At 47.6% G+C, this 22,587-nt stretch overlaps 1 protein-coding gene across 7 annotated transcripts in view; it reads left to right on the top strand.

Annotated features, from left to right (window-relative positions):
- Positions 1 to 22,587, top strand: part of CHD6 (chromodomain helicase DNA binding protein 6) — a 275,948-nt gene that overhangs the window by 241,080 nt on the left and 12,281 nt on the right. For all 7 annotated transcript variants that reach the window (XM_073555368.1, XM_073555372.1, XM_073555370.1 and 4 more), the window contains 3 exons: positions 8,291 to 8,494; positions 8,889 to 9,332; positions 19,576 to 19,752. In XM_073555368.1, the coding sequence (XP_073411469.1) occupies positions 8,291 to 8,494; positions 8,889 to 9,332; positions 19,576 to 19,752 (825 nt within the window). The remainder of the gene's footprint in view (positions 1 to 8,290; positions 8,495 to 8,888; positions 9,333 to 19,575; positions 19,753 to 22,587) is intronic.

Raw genomic sequence — 22,587 nt, 5'->3', positions numbered from 1 at the left:
CAATGACCAGAAACACACTTCAAAAAGCACTAGAAAATGGTTTGAGAGAAAGCACTGGAGACTTCTAAGGTGGCCAGCAATGAGTCCAGACCTGAATCCCATAGAACACCTGTGGAGAGATCTAAAAATGGCAGTTTGGAGAAGGCACCCTTCAAATATCAGGGACCTGGAGCAGTTTGCCAAAGAAGAATGGTCTAAAATTCCAGCAGAGCATTGTAAGAAACTCATTGATGGTTACCGGAAGTGGTGGGTCGCAGTTATTTTGGCTAAAGGTTGTGCAACCAAGTATTAGGCTGAGGGTGCCAATACTTTTGTCTGGCCCATTACTCTGTCGCCTTATTGGGGGACACAGAACCGTGGGTGTTATGCTGCTGTCCACTAGGAGGCGACACTATGCATAATCTGAAAAAGATTAACCTTGGCTTCTCCTCTGCAGTATACACCCCTGGACGGCGTCAGCCTTCTCCAGTTTTTGCTTAGTGTCGCAAGGAGGCACACCTAAGAGTTTTTACTCCGTTTTTTTCCTTGATTTTTTTCAACGGATTACAGATGAAGAAAAGCGGGTCCCCAGCGGGACTCCCGGCATGGCTCCCTCCTCGGTCCCCTATTAAGGGGTACCCGGTTGAGGTCGAGACGGCTATCCCCCATGTCGCTCCTTCCCCAGTCCCTCGGGTACTGGCTCGAAGTCGAAACCCCCCCCCCCTCCTTCCCCAGTTCCCTTGGGCTCTGGGTTGAGGTCGAGGATAGGATGAAGCCCCCTGACGGTGACAGCAGCACCCTCCCTAATCCCCCTCTGGGGGCATTAGGTTGAGACACCGCAGGTAGGGCCTGTATCAGGCACCATTCGGCCACTTACAAGTCCAGGGACCCCAGCCCAGCTGCGGGCTCCTGTTGGGACCGGGGGAGGTGCAGGCAGGCATGGCACTTGTCAGAGACAGGGCTCCCTGCGCCCCTGTCTCTGTGGCAGCACCAGCTGCATAGTGCCTCAAAGGGACCCCCCACAGGGCCTAATTCGCGCTCATAACCCCACCGCTAGCCTGCCGTTCAATCTGGGGGGGTCTGGTTTCAATTCGACCCCCCCCCCCCCCCTGGACAACCGCGCCGTCCTGGAGCCCTTCTGGGCATGAGGTATCAAACTTAGGCCGCGGCTTCGGCCTAGCCGAAGTCGCCGCCCTATTCCCTCCCCCTGGCCCGCCCCCGGATGATGAAAATGACACTCTGCAGTGTCATAGAAGGGGCGGATCGAGGCAGGAAGGGCGCGCTTTTACATAGCTCAGCGCGCCCTTTTCAGCTCTCCGCCCCCTTCCCCCTCCACCTCAGAATCCCGGTGGCCATCTTGCTGCAGCAGGAAACATAGCTGACAGCCATACAGCAGTCTCCGGGGGGCACAGGACTGTGATTTGTCGGCGCTGGACTTGGGGGCACACTGGTGGGGTAAGATCACAGCTGGGTTCTCTTTACTCAGCTGTGCATTCATATTACCTATAAGTTCTCCCCTTTGCATAGCCCCTGTAGGACCCCTGCTAGCCAGCCTCTGTGCAAGATGCCGGGCTCAAGGAAGAAAACCAGGCAAGACTGCTTTTATGCATTCTGCACAGCCTGCAAGACCACTCCCCAGGGGCAGCACGGACCCACACTGCCAGGACTGTGTCCAAAACACTGGGTCAGAACCAACGCTTCTGCGTCTTCCTCCATACCGGAATGGGCTACTCAGATGTTGCAGTCTATAACACAGTACATACATAGCCTCTACACTACTGCAGGCTTTGCAGGGTCATGTCTCGGCTATGAACGTTACCCAGCAAAGGGACAGCCCATCTCGGGGACATGCCACTTCCGACAGTCTCAGACGTAAGCGGACCCACAGGTCGCATTCATCTGCGTCCTCACATAGCACTCGGTCGTCCCCCTCCAGGGAGAGACACAGTGGCTCCAGGTCACCTAGTCCGTCCCCTGACAGAGACAGACAATGCGGATCTCCGCAACGATTTCCGACCACAGACTCGGAAGGCATATGTGATTCTAACCCAGACAACGAAACAGAGAATTATCTCGTCTCTTGTCCCCCTAGCAATACTGCAATAGTTGAGGATATCGTCTCTTCCATCCTTCGGGTGCTGGACATTTCAGATCCAACCCCGGAAGCACCAGAACACAAGATTTCCTTTGAAAGTGTTCAGAAACCATCGAAGGTCTTCCCTAATCACCCGGAATTTCAAAAAATCCTTTCTAAGGCTACTTTCACACATCAGTTTTTTGCCGTCAGGCAGGATCCGGCTATTTTTAGAAAAAACGGATCCGGCATAAATTTTGGAGAACTGTAGAAACGGATCCGTTTTTTTGCTGGATCCGTCTAGCAGGTTATATCTGTTTCTGGGGGCTGGCCAATTGGAAATGAGCATGCACAGACTTAAAAAAACGGATCAGGTGGCTGGATCCGTCTTTTTCTGGATCCGGCGCATTCCGGCGCCCATAGACTTTCATTGTAGCAAAAAGCTGGAAGCGCCGGATCCGGCGCTTCCGGCTTTTTCGCCGGAGACAAAAAACGTTACAGTAGCCGTTTTTTCCAGACGCCGGAATGAGACAAGTAGCCGGATCCGGCAAAAAACGGATGAAACGCAATGCCATCCGGCGCTAATGCAAGTCAATGGGGAAAAACTGGATCCGGCATTGCATTTTGCCGGATCCGGTTTTACAAAAAAAAAGCCGGATCGCGCCTGACGGCAAAAAACTGATGTGTGAAAGAGGCCTAAGCATTTTTTGCAGCCTGAGAAAAAATTCGCCAATCGCAAGTATTTGGAAGCAAATTACCCCTTTCCACAGAAAGACACCAAGGATTGGACAGATTCGCCTGAAGTGGACCCTCCAGTCTCTAGGCTGGCAGCACAAACGCTTCTCTCGCTGCCGGACAGTTCAACCCTCAAGACACGGCAGACAGACAAGTCGAACGCATGGCTCGTTCAATCTTTGAAGCGGCAGATGCCTCTTTGGCTCCCGCATTTGCTTCAGTTTGGGCAGCCAAGGCCATCATGGCTTGGGCTGATCTATTGCAAAAGGGCCTTCAAGCTTCAAATCCTCAGCTGGCGGACCAGGCGGTGCAAATTGCAGTGGTGGCAGATTACATGGTCCATGCAGCGTTGGACTCTGCAAGAGGAATAGCGGGAATAGCATCAAACGCCATCACAATCCGGCGTATTCTCTGGCTAAGAGAATGGAAAGCGGATGCGGCCTCAAAAAAGTCACTAACAAATCTCCCGTACTTCAGCGGCCGTCTTTTCGGTGGAAAGCTGGATACAATGATATCCAATGCTACCGGGGGCAAAAGTACTTCCCCAACTAAGACCAAAACGCACGTTTAAAAGGCGTAATCAATCTCGTTCCCGATCCTTTCGGAATTCTTCAGGCTGGTCCGTCTCACGCCCAGCACAAAACCGTAATCGTTCCCCCCGCAGGGACAACACACGTGCGGCACAGAGGCCGGACAGGAACTGGCAATCAAAGACAAGCCAGGCAAAACCTAAAGGAGGAAAACCTCAGACTTTTCCCTCATCCTGACTCATGCCCTCTGGAAGACACCCCACTTGCAGGTGGACGACTGCTACTCTTTCAGCAGGTCTGGCTGCCTATTACAGAAGACAAGTGGGTCAAGGAAATAGTGTCTTCAGGATACAAAATCGAGTTTACTACCAGCCCACCGCACAGGTTTTTTCCCTCTGTCCCTCCAAAATCCCCGCTCAAAGCTCAGGCCTTCCGTCAAGCGGTTTCTTCCCTCCTGCGAGCAGGAGTCATAGTGCCTGTCCCAGCAGAAGAGCGCTTCCGAGGGTTCTACTCCAACCTGTTCGTGGTGCCCAAGAAGGGAGGCAGCGTCCGACCCATACTAGACCTCAAGCAACTCAACAAGTATATTCGAGTTCGTCACTTCCGCATGGAATCCCTCCGGTCAATCGTTGCGTCTATGGAAAAAGGAGAATATCTTGCTTCCATAGACATACAGGACGCATACCTGCATATACCGATTGCTCCCGTCCATCAGAGGTTTCTCAGATTCGCAATCAACCAAGACCATTACCAGCTTGTGGCCCTCCCGTTCGGTCTCGCCACGGCTCCCAGAACATTTACAAAGGTCATGGCAGCTACCATGGACGTTCTGCACTCCAGAGGCATAGTAGTCGTTCCATACCTGGACGACCTTCTCATCAAGGCCCCCACCCTCAAGGACTGCGAGGTCAACGTCTCGATCACGATCGACACTCTGACGTGCCTGAGATGGATAGTCAATTTACAGAAGTCCTTGACTACCCCGAGTCAGTCTCTGACCTTCCTGGGGATGCTATTCGACACCTCCAAGGTTCTGGTGATCCTCCCCAGGGACAAGGCACTGGCTCTCTGTCTGGGAGTTCACACACTCCTCCGCAAGTCCCCCAGATCTCTCCGGTATGCCATGAGAGTACTTGGCAGGATGGCAGCAGCAATGGAGGCGGTACCATTTGCCCAGTTTCACCCCAGACCCCTTCAACTGGCCATCCTCAAGTCCTGGGATAGGAATCCGTTCTTCCTCGACAGGGAGTTCCGGTTATCAGCAAACACCAGGAGGTCCCTGTACTGGTGGCTCAAGCTAACCTCGCTTGCAAGGGGAAAATCCTTTCTCTCCGGTCAATGGAAGGTTTTGACCACCTACGCAAGCCTTATGGGTTGGGGCACGGTGCACCTACATCAGGTCGCAAGGCAGGTGGTCACCAAGGGAATCGACCATGCCCATCAACATCCTGGAAATTCGGGCCATCTTCCTGGCGTTGAAAGCCTTCCATCACTTGCTGGCAGACTCTCATATCAGAGTACAGTCGGACAATGCCACGGCAGTGGCATACGTGAACCATCAAGGCGGCACCCGCAGCATCCAGGCGATGACCGTAGTAACGCGTATCCTACAATGGGCGGCGGCTGCAAGGTTTGTACTCTCCGCGGTCCACATTCCGGGTGTGGACAACTGGGAAGCCGACTATCTCAGCCGACAAGGAATGGACTCGGGGGAATGGTCTCTCCATCCCGAAGTCTTCTGTCTGATCTGTCATCGTTGGGGGACCCCGGACGTGGATCTGATGGCATCCCATCTCAATGCCAAGGTTCCCAATTTCATGGCCAGGACGCGCGATCCGCGGTCGCTCGGAGCAGATGCCCTGGTTCAGGACTGGACCCAGTTCCAGCTTCTGTACTTTTTTCCACCCCTCCCCCTGATCTCCAGAGTCCTGAGGAAGATCAAACAAGAGGGTGTTACCACCATTCTGATCGCTCCAGACTGGCCCAGGCGTACATGGTACGCCGATGTCGTGCAACTCACAGCAGACGCCCCCTGGCGTCTCCCCACACGTCCCGACCTCCTGTCACAAGGCCCGTTCTTTCACCAGAACTCAGGGGCTCTCAATTTGACGGCGTGGCCATTGAGACCTGGGTTTTGACCCAAGCAGGTTTTTCACCGGATGTTGTTAAAACCATGATCAGGGCTCGAAAGCCAACTCCAGTCAGGATTTACTATCGTACCTGGAAGATTTTCTTCACATGGTGCGACTCTCGTGGGCAGATTCCACTTCCCTATTCTCTTCCAAAGGTCCTCGGTTTCCTTCAGTCAGGCCTGGACGCCAGGCTATCCCTGGGCTCGCTGAAGAGCCAGGTGTCAGCGCTCTCAGTGCTCTTTCAGAGGCGTATTGCTAACAAGCCGCAAGTGAAGACTTTTCTCCAAGGGGTTTCCCGATTGGTTCCCCCCTACAAACGTCCGTTGGAGATGTGGGATCTCAACCTGGTCTTGACAGCACTACAGTCACCTCCTTTTAAACCCCTTAGGGTGGTCTCACTCCGCTTTCTATCACAGAAAGTGGTTTTCCTGGTGGCAATCACCTCGCTACGCAGGGCGTCTGAACTTTCAGCTCTTTTCCTGCAGACAACCCTTCCTGGTTTTTCACCAGGACAAGGTGGTTCTCCATACAGTACCATCCTTCCTTCCGAAGGTCGTGTCCAGCTTCCACCTCAATGAGGAAATGTCACTACTGTCTCTTTGCCCGGCTCCCGTTCATAGGGTAGAGAAGGCTCTGCATACGCTTGACCTTGTCAGGGCATTGCGTAATTACGTGTCTAGTACTGCTCCCTTCCGGAAGTCTGATTCACTTTTCCTTCTTCCAGAAGGCGTTCGCAAGGGCCTACCGGCTTCCAAAGCCACCCTTGCTAAGTGGATCAAGTCCACCATTCAAGAGGCTTACCGCCTCAACAATTCTCCCCTTCCGGCCGGTACCACGGCACACTCTACGCGGGTGGTAGGGGCCTCTTAGGCCATTCGGCATCAAGCCTCAGCACTTCATGTGTGTAAGGCAGCCACTTGGACTAGCCTGCACACATTTACAAAACACTACAGAGTGCATACCCAGTCCTCAGCGGATGCGTGCCTGGGTAGACGGGTCCTGCAGGCGGCAGTACCCCAAGTCTAGAGGACTGTCAGCACAATATTCGTCCACTGCTTCCCACCCAGGGACTGCTTTGGGACGTCCCACGGTTCTGTGTCCCCCAATAAGGCGACAGAGTAAAGGAGATTTTTGTGTACTCACCGTAAAATCGCTTTCTCTTAGCCTTTAATTGGGGGACACAGCTCCCACCCTGTTGCCCTTGCGGGCCGTTGTTACGGTTGGGTTCTCATATTGTTGTTTGAGCCTGTTTATAGTAGCCTTTTTTTACAGGCATGGTTATGTTTCTGGTATATTCCTCCTAATGCTTTTGCACAAAACTGGAGAAGGCTGACGCCGTCCAGGGGTGTATACTGCAGAGGAGGAGCCAAGGTTAATCTTTTTCAGATTATGCATAGTGTCGCCTCCTAGTGGACAGCAGCATAACACCCACTGTTCTGTGTCCCCCAATTAAAGGCTAAGAGAAAGAGATTTTACGGTGAGTACACAAAAATCTCCTTTTGTGGAGTTTTGTGTGAAATGATCAATGTTTTGCTTCATTCTCTTTTGTGTTTTTTCATTTAAGACAAATTAAATGAAGATAATACCAAAGAATTTGTGTTTGCAATCATTTTCAGGAAGAAACTGAGTATTATCTGACAGAATTGCAGGGGTGTCAATACTTTTGGCCACAACTGTATATGTTTGAATCACCCCACTACCTGTTCCCAGTTTAAAAATGAAGAAATAATAAAAAAAAGAATCTGTGACTTTGCTGTGGTCCATAAGTCCAATGTATCAAAATATAAAATTAATTAACCTGTACTGTAAATGTCATAAAAAAAGAAATGAAAACGTTATATTTGGCATTTTATTTATTTTTCTGCTGCCTCAACCTCTTTAAACATGCAATAAAAAATTATCAAAATATTGTATTTACCTCAGTCTGGTAACAATGAAAACATCAGCTCACCACCCAATACAGGCCGTCTGAGGAGAAATAAAAGTTTGTCGCTGTAATCACATACAGTGCCTAAAAATCATGTTACCAGGTTATTTTTACCATAAAAGCAAAACCTAAAAATCAATTGCATGGTAAATGAATTGTATCATTCAAAACTACAACTAGTCCCACACAAAGAACAAGCCTTCAGCAGAAAAATAAAAAAGTTATCACTCCTTAAAGAAGGTAAAGAAAAAAAAATACAAATTGTCTAGAAAAGTTTATAAAATGAAGTCAGGGCATCCGTTTGATGATAGCCTAAAGGCCCCGTTACACATAACGATGTCTCAGCGATCCCACCAAAGATGCGACATGGATGGGATCGCTGGGATATCGTTAGGCTGATCGCTGGCGAGCTGTCACATAGACCGCCCCTCCAGCGATCAGGACCAGCGAGCAAGCTGGTGTCTAATGTAAACATTGTGTATATAAGAGCCGCGTGACTCTTGGATACCCGCTGTTTAACCTAGATACCAGCGTGCACGCTGGTATCCAACGTAAACATTGGGTAACTAAGAGCCGCGTGGCTCTTAGTTACCCGATGTTTACGTTGAATACCAGCGTCGCTGATCGCTGGTCTCTCGCTGCCACACGCAGCGAAGCGTGCTGGCCAGCGGGAGACCAATGATCAAAAATGGCCCAGGACGATCCTGCACGATCAGCGATACCCGGCAGGGGGGCCAGTCGCTGATCCCCGTCACACACAGCGATATCGCTGGAGAGATCGCTGATGCGTCACAAAATCAGCGATCTCGCTGTGTGTGATGGGGCCCTTAGTTATGGGCTGATCCTGATAACGTTATGTAAGGGAACTGATATTGATGAGAAGAATCCGTTTAATGTCCTCCTTCTTCTGTAGGATCGAGTGATCATTAACCGGATTGACAATATTTGCCATTCGGTGCTGAAGGGGAAATGGCCGTCCTCTAGCCAACAGTTTGAAGCACAGTGCATGGTCCCATCAGTGTTAAATAGTAACCTGTGTCCAAGGAGCAGCTACAGCGCTGCAGAAGCACAAAATTCCACGTACAGCAATGGCTCTCCTGCATCACATGGGCAGAAGGTAAGCCTGGTTACTCATACATGTATATAGCAAGGCATGAGCAAGTAGATGTCAATGAACTTGTGGGTTTAAGGGCTATTCCCAACTTTGGCATTTATGTAATAATCACTCAGGTTCCCTCTGTCCCATCTGTTGATGCAGCCACGACATACAGGGGTGAAAATAATAGATAAGTACCCATGCATGCATTGCCATGGAGTTATGGGAACAGTCAAGCACTGGTGATGGCACAAGAGCCCCCAGTTAAAGAGCACAGCGTACCAGCCAGCTATTCTGTACTGTGACTTTACAAGTTCAGTTAGTGCACACCTAATACTCATAGCACACAGTGTGGGCTAACATTGCTGCGTTTTATATCTCTGCTATAATTTGATGTGTATTGTTTGTGTTAAAGGAAACCTTCACCACCCCGACATTTTCAAATGATGAACGAAAGCCTAGAAGGCCATTTGAGTTTGACAGTGAAAGGGCAGATGCCAAGCCCCGAGGTATGCAGCATCTCGGAACACCTCTAGGCAGAACCAGTGCAGCATTGAATGGATGGAGAGAGACCGCCATGGAGCTATGTAGAGAGCAGGCTGCAGGAGGCAGCTCTACCTACTCCATCAATAGCAGCACACCCAAGATGGCTGCCATGACTGGCTTGCAGAGTTCTTTAGGAATGGACTTGTCAGGAATCTTGCAAGCTGGACTCATCCATCCCGTGACAGGACAAATTGTTAATGGCAGTTTGAGGAGGGATGAGACTTCTCTCAGAAGGAGACGAGGAAGAAGAAAAAATGTGGAGGGGATGGATCTGGTTTTTCTGAAAGACAGAGGGATGCATGCAGGAATTGTGGTAAGAGTACATTTCGACAATAAGTATACAATGTGAAATTGGCTTTATAAATCAAGGAGGACAATTTATTACCCAATGATTGGTCGCTTTCTGCCTATGCACAGTGTGCACAAAAAGCTTCCAATCAGTGGTGGAACCAGAACTATACATAGCTCAGCGTTCAGAGAACTAGTAGATCTACAGCGGAGAAAAGAGTGTTTTTATCAAAAATGCAGCAAGCAGCAGTAAGTGATACATCACTGAAATCTGGGTCACTGCCCCTTCATCATGCTGAGCTCAGATTGGGGAGCAAAAACCTGGTGACACATTCCTTTTAATACCTAGGGTCTCATAAATATGGCTAAAACATCCATAGAATTTTCCCAAAACGGGGAGTTACAGGCTGTCTGTGTCTGTAAGTAAAACTATTAGTTATTGACCCCTTCATGAACTTAGGTACGTCACGGGTCCTGTCCCTCCCTTTGATGCATCTCCACGGCTGAACCCGCATCTTTCCCAGCACATAACAGCTGATTTGATCACCTATCATGCGCCCCTAATCGCAATTGTGGAATCGTGATTCACTCACGACTGTTAACATGTTAAATGCCACTGTCCATTTCTGACAGCATCATTTAACTTGCACTGACCGGATGTGTCTCAAACCCCACCCATTTGACGCCCTTGTGATATGATCGTGGCGTGCCGATAGTTTGGCGTGACAGCTGGAGGTCTGAAGAAGACACCCATGCTTGTCCTTGAAGATCTATGAACGCCAGTCCGTGGCCGGTGTTCATAGGAGATGATGATTTCTCCTACACAAGCGATTTGGTGATAGCAGCTTCAAGTCTTCTAAGAGGACTGTTGAAGCAAGTAAAAAGTTGAAAAAAAGTTTTAAAAAAATATATAAAAAAAATAAAGAAATATAAAAGTTGAACCTCCCTTTTGCCCCATTCACAATAAAACAATTTTAAAAAATTCACATATTTGGTATTGCGGTGTTCAGGAATGTCCGATCTATGAGAATCAATTAATCTGATTGGTAAACTGCTAAGATAGAAAAAACAAAACACCAGAATTAGATTTTCTCCTACGCCTCATTGGGGGACACAGACAGTGGGTGTTATGCTGCTGGCCACTAGGAGGACACTAAACACAGAAAAAAGTTAACTCCTCCCGTGCAGTATACACCCTCTCGCTGGCTGGGAATTCCCCAGTTCTTGCTTAGTGTCTGTAGGAGGCACTTGGGTCTGGCTTCAGACCCCACCGTTTTTATTTTATTTTTGAATTTTCTGTAAATTTTTTATTTTTTAATTAACGGAGTGAAGGGGGCGACGGTTCCTTTCTACGGCCCGCTCTCCCCGAACCAACAACAGGCAAGCACGTGGAGTATACCTCCCCGTACACTTTCCTGCGACGACTGGGGCTGATTCTTCTAGCGATGGTTCCTTTATGGTCCCGGTACCCCTCACGTATACGAGGGCGAGCGTATGGAACGCACGGAGAAGATTTGACCAGCGCTTTCGGATGCCCTGAGTCAGCCCCATAGCTCTCCGTCCCCCTGCCCATAGGGTGGATCGATTGAGCAATACCCCTGTAACAACCTCTCTGGCTCTGCTACATTGCCCGGGAGCTTTTGTACCTCAGGATCTGAGATGGGATGAAACCTGCAGGCTCCTAGACAGCACAGACGGAGCGAGCACCGGATTGGAGGTATGGGGTCGGTTCCTAGTCCCTGGGAGAAGTGCTGACCGAGTCTCAGCGGCAGCATACCGGCGCCCCGTTGCAGCCCCCCTACTCCCCCCTTCACCCGGCGCTCGCCGCGGGTAGGCCCAAACATTTAGTTCCCGGCTTTTCGGTTTACTAGGCCGCAATTTACATAGCGCCGCAGCCCACGTCTTTGGCGCCTCTCGCTCTGTGCGAGAGGCGCCCTGCTAGTCTCGGGGGCCATGTCCTGAACCCCTTCTCTGCTCCTCGGGCTCTGTGACGGCTGCGGGTGTGCGCACATGGATGGACAACACCTGGTGACGCTACAGGGCCACCGATATTTCTCCCAGGGACACAGCGTCAGGACCGCGGGTAAGCTGCATCTGCTCTCAGAGAAAAGCTTAACCCCTTCGCTGCACATTCCCTGCAGCTGCAGCCCAGGCTCTGCTTGTAACCCTTTCACGGGCACTATGTCTCAGTCTAAGGGTGTGTGCACACGCTGCAGATTCTGCTACGGATCCACAGCGGTTTTGGTCCTGCGGATCCGCAGCAGTTTCTGCTGCAGTGTACAGTACCATAATATCCTATGGAAAATGGAAACCACAGTGCAGATGGTGCGGATTTGCTGCGGTTTCTAATCCACAGAAAGAATTGATTCCGCTGCAGTTTACCATCTCCATTGTAGAGGTGATAAACCGCAGGCTAATCCGCAGATAAACTGCAGGTCTTTTGACCTGCGGATTTTGCTAAATCCGCACGGATCAATCCGCAGCAGAATCCGCAGCGTGTGCACGTACCCTTAGGAAGTAAAAAAAAGGGGGCTAATAAGAAGCGCAGTGCGTTCTTTACCACTGGTACCTATTGCAAGACTGACTTGCCCAATACCCAGACTAATCTGCTATGCACAGATTGCGAAACGGCTTGTGCTAAAACGCCATTCACCGCCGCTGCAAGGTGCTCCCTGCGTGTAGTCCCCCTGAGTGGGCTGCGTCCTTGTCACGGTCTGTGGAGTACTGACCAAGGCTATAGACTCCTCCAGGAATCCTCTTTAAGTCAGAACGCGTCTTTACCGCCCGAGGAGGGCTTTGGCGACGGCCGGGAACCGTCCGCCAGCAGGGGCTGTGATCGTTCAAGGGATCCTCAGGTCTCTAGAAAGCAGACCCATGATGCATCCCCTAGTCACGCTCGTGATTCAGCATCGGCGAGTTCTGTCTCGCGCTCCCCTTCTCCTAATGTTCGCAGAGAACATGTCTCTGAATTCGAGTCTGACATGTCAGTCCCTCAGAACTCACCAAATGTCCATGAATCGCTTGATTCTCTGACACAGTCAACAAGTTTCTGGCGTTGGACGAGGAGTATATTCCCGCTCCGGAACACGTTATCTCCTTTAAAAAGACTAAACGTGTTCGCTGGGTATTTGCCAGCCATCCGGAGTTGAAGGACATTGTCTGGAAACGTAGGAACCGACCACATAAGCGGTTCACAGAGCAAAAGCCTATCAAGGCTAAATACCCCTTTACTCCAGATCTAATGAAGGATTGGTTACAGTCCCCCTCGGTGGATCCTCCTGTATTGTGCCTTGCTCCTAAAACACTTAGATCCGTTTCTGAGGGCTCTTCAGTCAGAAACCCCTCCGATTGTCAAATTGGCTACCTCGCCAGTTCCGTTTTTGGAGCTTCAGGAGCGGCTTTTTTCCCATCTTTTGCGGCAACTTGAGTGGCTAAGGCAATGGCCACTTGGGCAGAAGTCTTAATTACTGCCATCCAAGGTAGAAATTCTCCTCCGGAGACAACCAGTGTCGCCAAGAAGATAATTCACGCAGGGGATTTTGCAGTAGACGCCTCTTTAGATGCTGCTAATTGCGCTGCTAAGGCAACCGCTAATGCATTCTCCATCAGAAGAGCCCTATGACTATGCGACTGGTGGGCATATTCCACCTCCAGAGACTTCTCTGCCGTATCAAACTGGTCACCTGTTTGGACAAGAAACTAGACCAGCTCATTTCTGACACTTCCGGGGGGAAGAGTAGTTTTCTTCCCCAACAAGGGGCTGCCCGGCCATTTTCGGAATCAACAGCCGACTCGTTTTTCGACCTTTTTCGCAACAGCTCCAGCTGGTCCTCCACAACCTTTTCTTCCGGATCAGGTCGGTCCCCGCGTGGAGACAGAGGTTCCCAGGTCTCTCACAGATCTAACCGCTCTTGGAAACCCAGGCCGAGAGCATCTGGATCTAAGGAAGCAGATCCCATAGATCCTCGACTCAATGACTTGTTGTGTATCCGGCAGACACTGACAAAGTAGGCAGCTGTCTGCTGTCATTCAGTCACGACCTTCCTTCGGGCCGTTCATGCGCCGCAATGGGATGGAGTCATCCTTTCGGTCCCTCAAGATGTATGGTTCAGCGGTTTTTTATTCAAACCTTTCTTTGTGGTTCCAAAGAAGGAAGGAACGATGCGGTCCATACTGGACCGCAAGCTGTTAAATCAGTTTGTCAAAGTACAGCGATTTCGAATGGAATTCCTCCGATCGGTGTCGCCTCCATGCAGAAGGGAGAGTCCCTATTATCCAGCAGTTCCTGCGTTTTGCAATTTGAGAAGAACACTTCTAGTTCGTTGCCTTGCCCTTTGGTCTCGCCACCGCCCCCAGGGTCTATACCAAGGCCATGACAGCTGTCATGGCCATTTTCCACGCTCGGGGAGTGGTGGTACTGCCGTATCTGGACGACCTGCTGATCAAGGGTCCATCCCTTCCAGCCTGCGAGAAATCCGTGGATATCATAGTAATTACACTTTCTCGCCTGGGTCGGAAGATAAACTTCGAAAAGACTTCCCCAACACCGGTCCAGCAGATTTCATTATTGGAATTGATCTTGGACTCTTCCCGTGGGTTGGTTATTCTCACTCCAGAAAAGGCCCGAGCCTTACAACAGGCAGCGCGGACTCTTTCCCGACCGGTTTCTCACTCCATACGTTTTCAGCATGATAGTTCTCGGAAACATGGTGGGAGCGATGGGAGCGGTCCCATTCGCAGAGTTCCATTTCCGCCCCTTTACAACATGCGTTGCTGTTAACTTGGGACAAGAACCCGTTCTCCCTAGACCGTCGGTTCCTTCTGTCCCTGCGGGTCAGACGAGCCCCCAAGCGGGGGACACTGAAATCCTCTCTGAGTTAAGGGAAGTTCTTTCTCCCAGTACGATGGTGGTGACCATCGACGCCAGTCTCCTAGGATGGTGTGCGGTTTTTTCTTCGTCATCACACGTCACAGGGTCGTTGGTTAATTTGAGAGTCACGTCTCCCCATCAACATCTTGGACATTCGAGCGATCAAATTAGGTCTACTAAGTTTCCACCATCTCCTCGCAGGTCACCTCATCAGGATCCAATCCGTCAACGCCACGGCTGTGGCGTATATCAACCGTCGGGGTACTCGGAGCAGGATGAACATGCACGAAGTGAGTCACATCCTCCATTGGGCCGAGACCAACCATTCGCCCATCTCGGCAATCCACACCCCGGGTGTGGACAATTGGGCGGTGGTTTTTCTCTCAATTGCCAAGGCCTTGCCTCAGGAGAGTGGTCTCGTCATCCGGAAGTTTTTTTTTTTTTCCAGCAGATCTGCCATCGCTGGGGGACTCCGGATGTGGATCATATGGCCTAAAGACTAAACAACAGGGTTCCTCGATTCATTAAATCAAGCTCAAGTAAGAATCTCTTAGGAAATAATAAACTAAACAAGTTAACATATATCTAATATATAAAGCTCAAAGTATGTATATATGTATGTGTGTATGTCCGGGATAGGTATCCGCATTGTCGCAGCTACAGCCACAAAATTTGGCACAGTCTCACGTCTGGACCCCGAGAGCGTCCTAAGCTATGTTGTGAGGCGAAATTTTAACCCTGCGCGTTCCAATTCACCAAACAATTTTGCCCCTGTCTACATAATGGGGAAAAAGTGTGTGCTTGTCAAGCCCCGCCCCTCATTATGATGTCATAATGCCCCTATTTGCATAATGGGGAAACTGCGCCTATCAAGCCCTGCCCCTCAGTATGATGTCACAGTGGTTGACTATGGGATGGAGGATGTGTGATGGGTATATGGGCACTGGACTGTGGGATGGAGGCTATGTATGACGGGTATATGGGCACGGGACTATGGGATGGAGGATGTGTGATGGGTATATGGGCACTGGACTATGGGATGGAGGAGATATGTATGACGGGTATATGGGCACGGGACTATGGGATGGCGGATATGTATGATGGGTATATTGGCACGGGACTATGGGATGGAGGATATGTATGATGGGTATATGGGCAAGGGACTATGAGATGAAGGATGTGTGATGGGTATATGGGAACTCGACTATGGGATGGCGAATATGTATGATGGGTATATGGGCATTGGACTATGGGCTGGAGAATATGTATAATGGGTATATGGGCACGGGACTATGGGATGGAAAATATGTATGACGGGTATATGGGCACGGGACTATGGGATGGAGGATGTGTGATGGGTATATGGGCACTGGACTATGGGATGGAGGATATGTATGACGGGTATATGGGCACGGGACTATGGGATGGCGGATATGTATGATGGGTATATGGGCAAGGGACTATGAGATGAAGGATGTGTGATGGGTATATGGGCACTCGACTATGGGATGGCGAATATGTATGATGGGTATATGGGCATGGGACTATGGGATGGAGAATATGCATGATGGGTATATGGACACGGGACTATGGGATGGAGGATAATTATAATTTGCTATAACTAACCACAGTTAGTTACTATGCCCGGTCAGCATGGGTATATTGGCATGGGACTATGGGATGGAGGATATGTATGATGGGTATATGGGCACGGGCCTATGGGATGGAGGATGTGTGATGGGTATATGGGCACGGGACTATGGGATGGAGAATATGTATGATGGGTATATGGGCACGGGACTATGGGATGGAGGATGTGTGATGGGTATATGGGCACTGGACTATGGGATAGAGGATATGTATGATGGGTATATGGGCACGGGACTATGGGATGTCTGATATGTATGATGGGTATATGGGCACGGGACTATGGGATGGAGGATATGTATGATGGGTATATGGGCATGGGACTATGAGATGAAGGATGTGTGATGGGTATATGGGCACTCGACTATGGGATGGCGAATATGTATGATGGGTATATGGGCATGGGACTATGGGATGGAGAATATGTATGATGGGTATATGGGCATGGGACTATGGGATGGAGAATATGTATGATGGGTATATGGGCATGGGCCTCTGGGATGGAGGATATGTATGATGGGTATATGGGCACGGGCCTATGGGATGGTGGATATGTATGATGGGTATATGGGCACGGGACTATGGGATGGAGGATAATTATAATTTGTTATAACTAACCACAGTTAGTTACTATGCCCGGGCAACACCAGGCTCTTCAGCTAGTTTCCCTATAAAACTCAAATTTATTTATCTCAATTTAAAAGAACACACCAACCCAGTGAAAAACTGATATATAGATAATACCATAGGATAAAAAAAAACCCTAGCCTATAGGATACCCTGCAATAGAGCTAAATTTTATTCCTGCCTAGCCGTGGAGGTTGGAACCCTAATAGGATGATTTTGGCGCCCCCACTCAACGTAGGCTTTCCCTCACTCCCCTATTTCACCCTAACAAGAAAGGTGGGAAAACAATGTCTAAAAAGGGCAGAGGTGAAGTGAGCCTTGAAACTAGATAGGCACCCAATAGGTGTAGCATAAACCAAAGTACATGACCATTTTCCTTCCAACAGATCAGGGGGACTTCTCGATCACAGTAATGTATATATTTAGAATCTACTAGGCACATATATAATTCATTAATGGCCTTATGGCACAGAATTTTTCATATAAACAATGAGACATGTTTTAAGCAAAAGATGTCAGCAAACTTCCTCAGTTATTAGGCAATTCAGTATAGTTCTAAGAGTTCTCATATCAGATGTCCTCCAAGCCCCTCATATGCTGACAGCACCAAAACAGTCCCATGATTAATAGATAGACAAGCGATATAACAAAAAAAATGTGCCACACATATTCCCCCAAGGTAGGACTTATCATGACTCAGGTGCACCCCGACGTGTTTCCCCGTAGATGGTACGGTTCATCAGGAGGTTGTACTCAAGTGGATGCTGGCTGCCATAGTAGATGATGGTTCCTCGATTCATTACCCAATCGCGCGATCCATGTGCCATCCGAGCGGACACCCTTGTTCTGCCGTGGCACCGGTTCCGGCTCCCGTGCAGTTCGTCCCTTGCTCCCGAGGGTCATCAAGAAAACTAGAGCAAAGGGAATACCAGTGATCCTAGTCACGCCAGATTGGTCGCGCCGGCCATGGTATGCAGAACTAGTACAACTAGTCGCCGGCGTTCCCTGGTGACTTCCAGATCGCATGGATCTACTCTCTCAGGGCCCGATTTACCACCAGAACTCCGGGGCCCTGTCTTTGACGGCGTGGCCGTTGAATCCTGGTTTTTAGCCCAGGCTGTTTTTTTCTCCCGATGTGATCTCCACCATGATTAATGTTAGGAAGCCCGTATCCATGCGCACTTATCACTGAACCTGGAGAACCTTCTTCTCGTGGTGCAAGGACCGTGGTCGATCCCCACTGGTGTTTTCTATTCTTTCCATATTGGAATTCCTACAATCCGGATTAACGTCAGGTCTCTCGCTTAGCTCGCTCAAAGGCGAGATTTCAGCCTTGTCAGTGCTATTCCAATGCAAAATTGCCACCGGACTTCAGTTGAAGACATTCATTCAGAGAGTCTCCCAGGTGGCGCCTCTATATTTTAAGGGCCATTGGAATCATGGGACTTTGACTTGGTTCTCGGAGCCTTACAGGAGTCTCTTTTTGAACCACTGCAGTACGTACCACTAGCTACTCTCTCTTGGAAGATGGTCTTTCTAGCTGCAATTATGTCAATTGCACAAGATTCTGAATTGGCAGCCCTGTCCTGCCGTCCTCCGTTCCTGAATTTTCATCAGGACGAGGCAGCTCTCAGGACGTCCCCGTCTTTCCTGCCCAAAGTTGGGTCTTCTTTTCATCTCAATGAAGAAATTGTTTGGCCTTCCTTCTGTCCGGCTCCAGTCCATTGCATTGAGAGGGCCTTCCACACCCTCGATGAGGTCAGGGCTCTGAGACGGTACATCTTGCGGATGGCTCCCTTCCACAAGTCAGATGCCCTGTTCGTACTTCCACAGGGGCATAGGAAAGGTCTAGCCACTTCAAAAACCACGCTAGCCAGGTGGATTTGCTTGGCTATTCAGGAATCCTACCGTGTCCAGGACACACCTGTCCCAGCAGGGATTCAGACGCATTCTATCTGCTCAGTGGGCGCCTCTTGGACCATTCGGCACCAGGCGTCGGCAGAACAGGTCTTCAACGCTGCGACTTAATCCAGCCTGCATACCTTTACAAAACATTACCAAATTCATTCTCAGACCTGTCTGCAAGGCTGTGACTTGGTCCAGCCTGCATACCTTTACAAAACATTACCAAATTCACGTTCAGGCCTCTGCGGATGCAGCTCTTGGCAGACGCATCCTGCAATCGGCAGTACCACAGTGTTAAGCCGGTGGTACATGGGGTATTAGCAGTTGTATGCTCCCCACCCATGGAATGCTTTACAACGTCCCACTGTCTGTGTCTCCCAATGAGGCGTAGGAGAAATAGGAATTTTTGTGTACTCACTGTAAAATCCTTTTCTCCGAGCCAATCATTAGGGGACAAAGCACCCACCCTGTTTGGCCTATTGGCTCACTGTAGCATTTTTAGGTTTTGACAGAGTTATGATTATTGTCATTCGTTTAATGCTCCTACTGCTTTTTTCACCGAACTGGGGAATTCCCAGCCAGCGGGAGAGTGTATACTGCAGGGGAGGAGTTACCTTTTTTCTGTGTTTACTTAGTGTCCTCCTAGTGGCAAGCAGCATAACACCCACTGTCTGTGTCCCCCAATGATAGGCTCGGAGAAAAGGATTTTACGGTGACTACACAAAAATCCCTATTTTTGGAACGCCGCAACATTGCAATAAAATGCAATAATGGGCGATCAAAACATTGTATCTACCCCAAATGGTATCAATAAAAACATCAGCTCAGTGCACAAAAAAATAACCTCTCCCCCAGATCCAGAAAAATAAAGAATGCTGCAGGTCTCGCAAAATGGCGTCTTTTTTTCACCACTTAAACAATAAAGAACCATACAAATTTGGTATCTGCAAACTCGTAATAACCTGGAGAATCATAGTGGCAAGTCAGTTTTAGCATTTAGTGAACATGGTAAATAAAACCCCCAAAAAACAACTGTTGAATTGCACTGTTTTCGAAATTTCACCACACCTAGAATTTTTTTCCTGTGTTCCAGTACATTATATGACAAAATAAACATGAATATCAGAGGAAAATCACAAGTTCTGAAGGGGTTAATGTCCACCCTATATGGAGTCACGCTTGTTATTATCCATTACCTGCTCTCTTTTTTTGCATATAGGGGTTAAGGGAAGAGCCATCTCAACTGAGCTCAACTCGTACAGAAGGCTCTGCCACTTCTTCACATTCTACTACAGCCACTAAACCGCAAACAGAGAAAGTGATTCCTAACAAAAGTCTCCTGGAGTGGCTGCGCCAGCAGTCGGACTGCTCAATAGACATCCCAACATACGCAGGTGTAAGTAGCTAACCTCTGTGTAATCATCATCATCATGGACGTTTGTGGTTTCATTAAGTTATCACTGCTACCTGTTTAAAACTAAGTCAGCCTATAAAGGACGACCTCTTCCAGGACCTAAAAGGCATCCGCAGATAGGTTACCATTCCTTCATGTCTGCTATTAGCACAACCACAATTGTGTTTTAACCCCTTTCTGAAATCAGATTTCTTTCCCATGCCGTAGGAGCAATCAGCCTGCAAAAAATGATTGTCCCATAGTGGGACAAAGTAAACAAGTTAGAAAAAGTTAAAAGAAAAAATAAAAATTTAAATAATTGTAAAAATAGTTTTGGGTTTTTTTTTTAAAAATCAAAAATAATAAAAGATCAAAAGATATTGTATCTCTAAGTAAATATTTAAATGAAAAAAAATCTAAACAATAAAAATGCACATATTTGAACACCATAAAAAAATAAAATAAAAAATAGGCAAAAAACAATGCTTTATCATATTGCAGAACAAAAAGTAGAATAAAACGCGATCAAAAAGACGGATATAAATAAACATGGTACTGCTGAAAACATCATCTTGTCCCACAAAAAAGAAGTCCCCATACAGCTCCATCACCAAAAAAATAAAAAAGTTATAGCTCTCAGAATAAAGTGATGCAAAACTAATTATTTTTTCTATAAAACAGTTTTTATTGTTTAAAAGTGCCAAAACATAAAAAAATATAAATGAGGTATCACTGTAATCGTAGTGACCCAAAGAATAAAACTGCCTAATCAATTTGACCACACACGGAACGATATAAACCCCCCCCCCATAAGAAATTCATGAATTGCTGGTTTTTGTTCATTCTGCCTCCCAAAAATCAGAATAGAAGGCGATCAAAAAATGTCATGTGCCCGAAAATAGTACCAATAAAAACGTCAACTCGTCCCGCAAAAAAGTAAGACCTCACAGGACTCTGTGGGCCAAAATATGGAAAAATTATAGCTCTCAGAATGTGATGATAAAAAAACTATTTTTTGCAACAAAAAGCGTCTTTTAGTGTGTGACCGCTGCCAAACAGGAAAACCCGATATAAATCTGAAGAATAAAGTCGCCTAATCATTTATACCGCACGAGGAACTGCGTAAAAAATAAATAAAACCAATTCTTCACATGGTGTTGATTTTTATCAACAACATGTGAAGTATAAAATTTGGTATAAAATTATGTGTGGCACATGTGGTGTTAATATGGTCAATACATCCCTAGATGAATTCATTGGAATGAATTCACATATAGGGGTTTTTTCTTGTTCTGGCACCTCAGGGGGTTCTGCCAATGTGACATGACACCCTCAAACCATTCCAGCAAAATCTGAATTCCAATATGGCCCCTCTTCCCTTCTGAGCTTTTTACTGTGCCTCAAAAGTAGTATTCCCCCACATGTGGGGTATCCGCATACTCAGGAGAAATTACACAACAAATTATATAGTGTAATTTCTGCTGTGATTTTATTATTTTCACATGCTCAACATTATAATCTTTTGTGAAGCACCTGGGGGTGCAAGGTGCTCACCATGCATCTAAATACATTCCTTGAGGGGTCTAGTTTCCATAATGGGGTCACTTGTGTTGGGTTTCCACTGTTTAGGCACATCAAGGCCTCTCAAAATAGGACATTACGTCCGCTAATGATTCCAGGAAATTTTACATTTAAAAAGTCAAATGATGTTCCTTCCCTTCCGAGCCTTGACGTGCACCCAAACAGTAGTTTTTTACTCTCATATTGGGTATGAGCGTTCTCAAGAAAAAAATGCACAACAAATTGTATGGTGTAATTTCTCCTGTTACCCTTATGAAAATGCAATATTTTATGCTAAAAACATTTGTGGGAAAAATTTGATTTTGTTTTGTTTTATTTTTACGTCTCAACGTTAAACTTCTGTGAAGCGCCTGAGGGTTCAACCGGCTCACCTAACATCTAGACCAGCTCCCTGAGGGGTGTAATGTCCAAAATGGTGTCACTTGTGGGGGATTTTCGCTGTTTAGGCACATCAGGGGCTCTCCAAAGGCAACATGGCGTCTGCCAATTGTTCCATCAAATTTTTCATTCAAAAAGTCAAATGGTGCACCTTCCGAGCTCTGTCATGCGCTCAAAGAGTGGTTTTCTCCCTATTTGGGGTATCAGCGTGCTCAGGAGAAATTACATAACAAATTATGGGGTCCCTTTTTTCCTTTTACCTTTGTCAAAATGCAGAAATTTGGATCTAAAGTTGTTTTTTGTGAAAAAGTTAAATGTTGTTTTTTTTCCATTTTACAAAAATTCCTGTGAAGCATCTGAAGAGTTAATAAACTTCTTGAATGTGGTTTTGCGCACCTTGAGGGATGCAGTTTTTAGAATGGTGTCACTTCTGGGTATTTTCTATCATATAGACCCCTCTAAGTGACTTAAAATGTGATTTGGTCCCTAAAAAAAAATAGTGTTGTAAAAATGAGAAATCGCTGGTCAACTTTTAACCCTTAGACCTTCCTAACAAAAAAAAAATTTTGTTCTAAAATTGTGCTGATGTAAAGTAAACGTGGGAGATGTTACCTATTAAGTAATTTGTGTGACATATCTCTGTGATTTAAGTGCATGAAAATTCAAAGTTGGAAAATTGCGAAATTTTCAAAATTTTTGCCAAATTTCCTTTTTTTCACAAATAAATGCAAGTCATATCAAATAAATTTTACCACTATCATGAAGTACAATATGTCACGAAAAAATATTCTCGGAATCACCGGGATCCATGGAAGCGTTCCAGAGTTATTACCTCATAAAGGGACAGTGGACAGAATTGTAAAAAGTGGCCTGGTCATT

The sequence above is a fragment of the Dendrobates tinctorius genome, unplaced genomic scaffold (assembly GCF_039654945.1).
Source record: "Dendrobates tinctorius isolate UK_male_01 unplaced genomic scaffold, ASM3965494v1 ptg000223l, whole genome shotgun sequence".
NCBI classification, from domain to species: domain Eukaryota; kingdom Metazoa; phylum Chordata; class Amphibia; order Anura; family Dendrobatidae; genus Dendrobates; species Dendrobates tinctorius.
The sequence above is the reverse complement of the archived record's forward strand: the minus strand, read 5'-3'. Positions and strand labels throughout refer to the sequence as shown.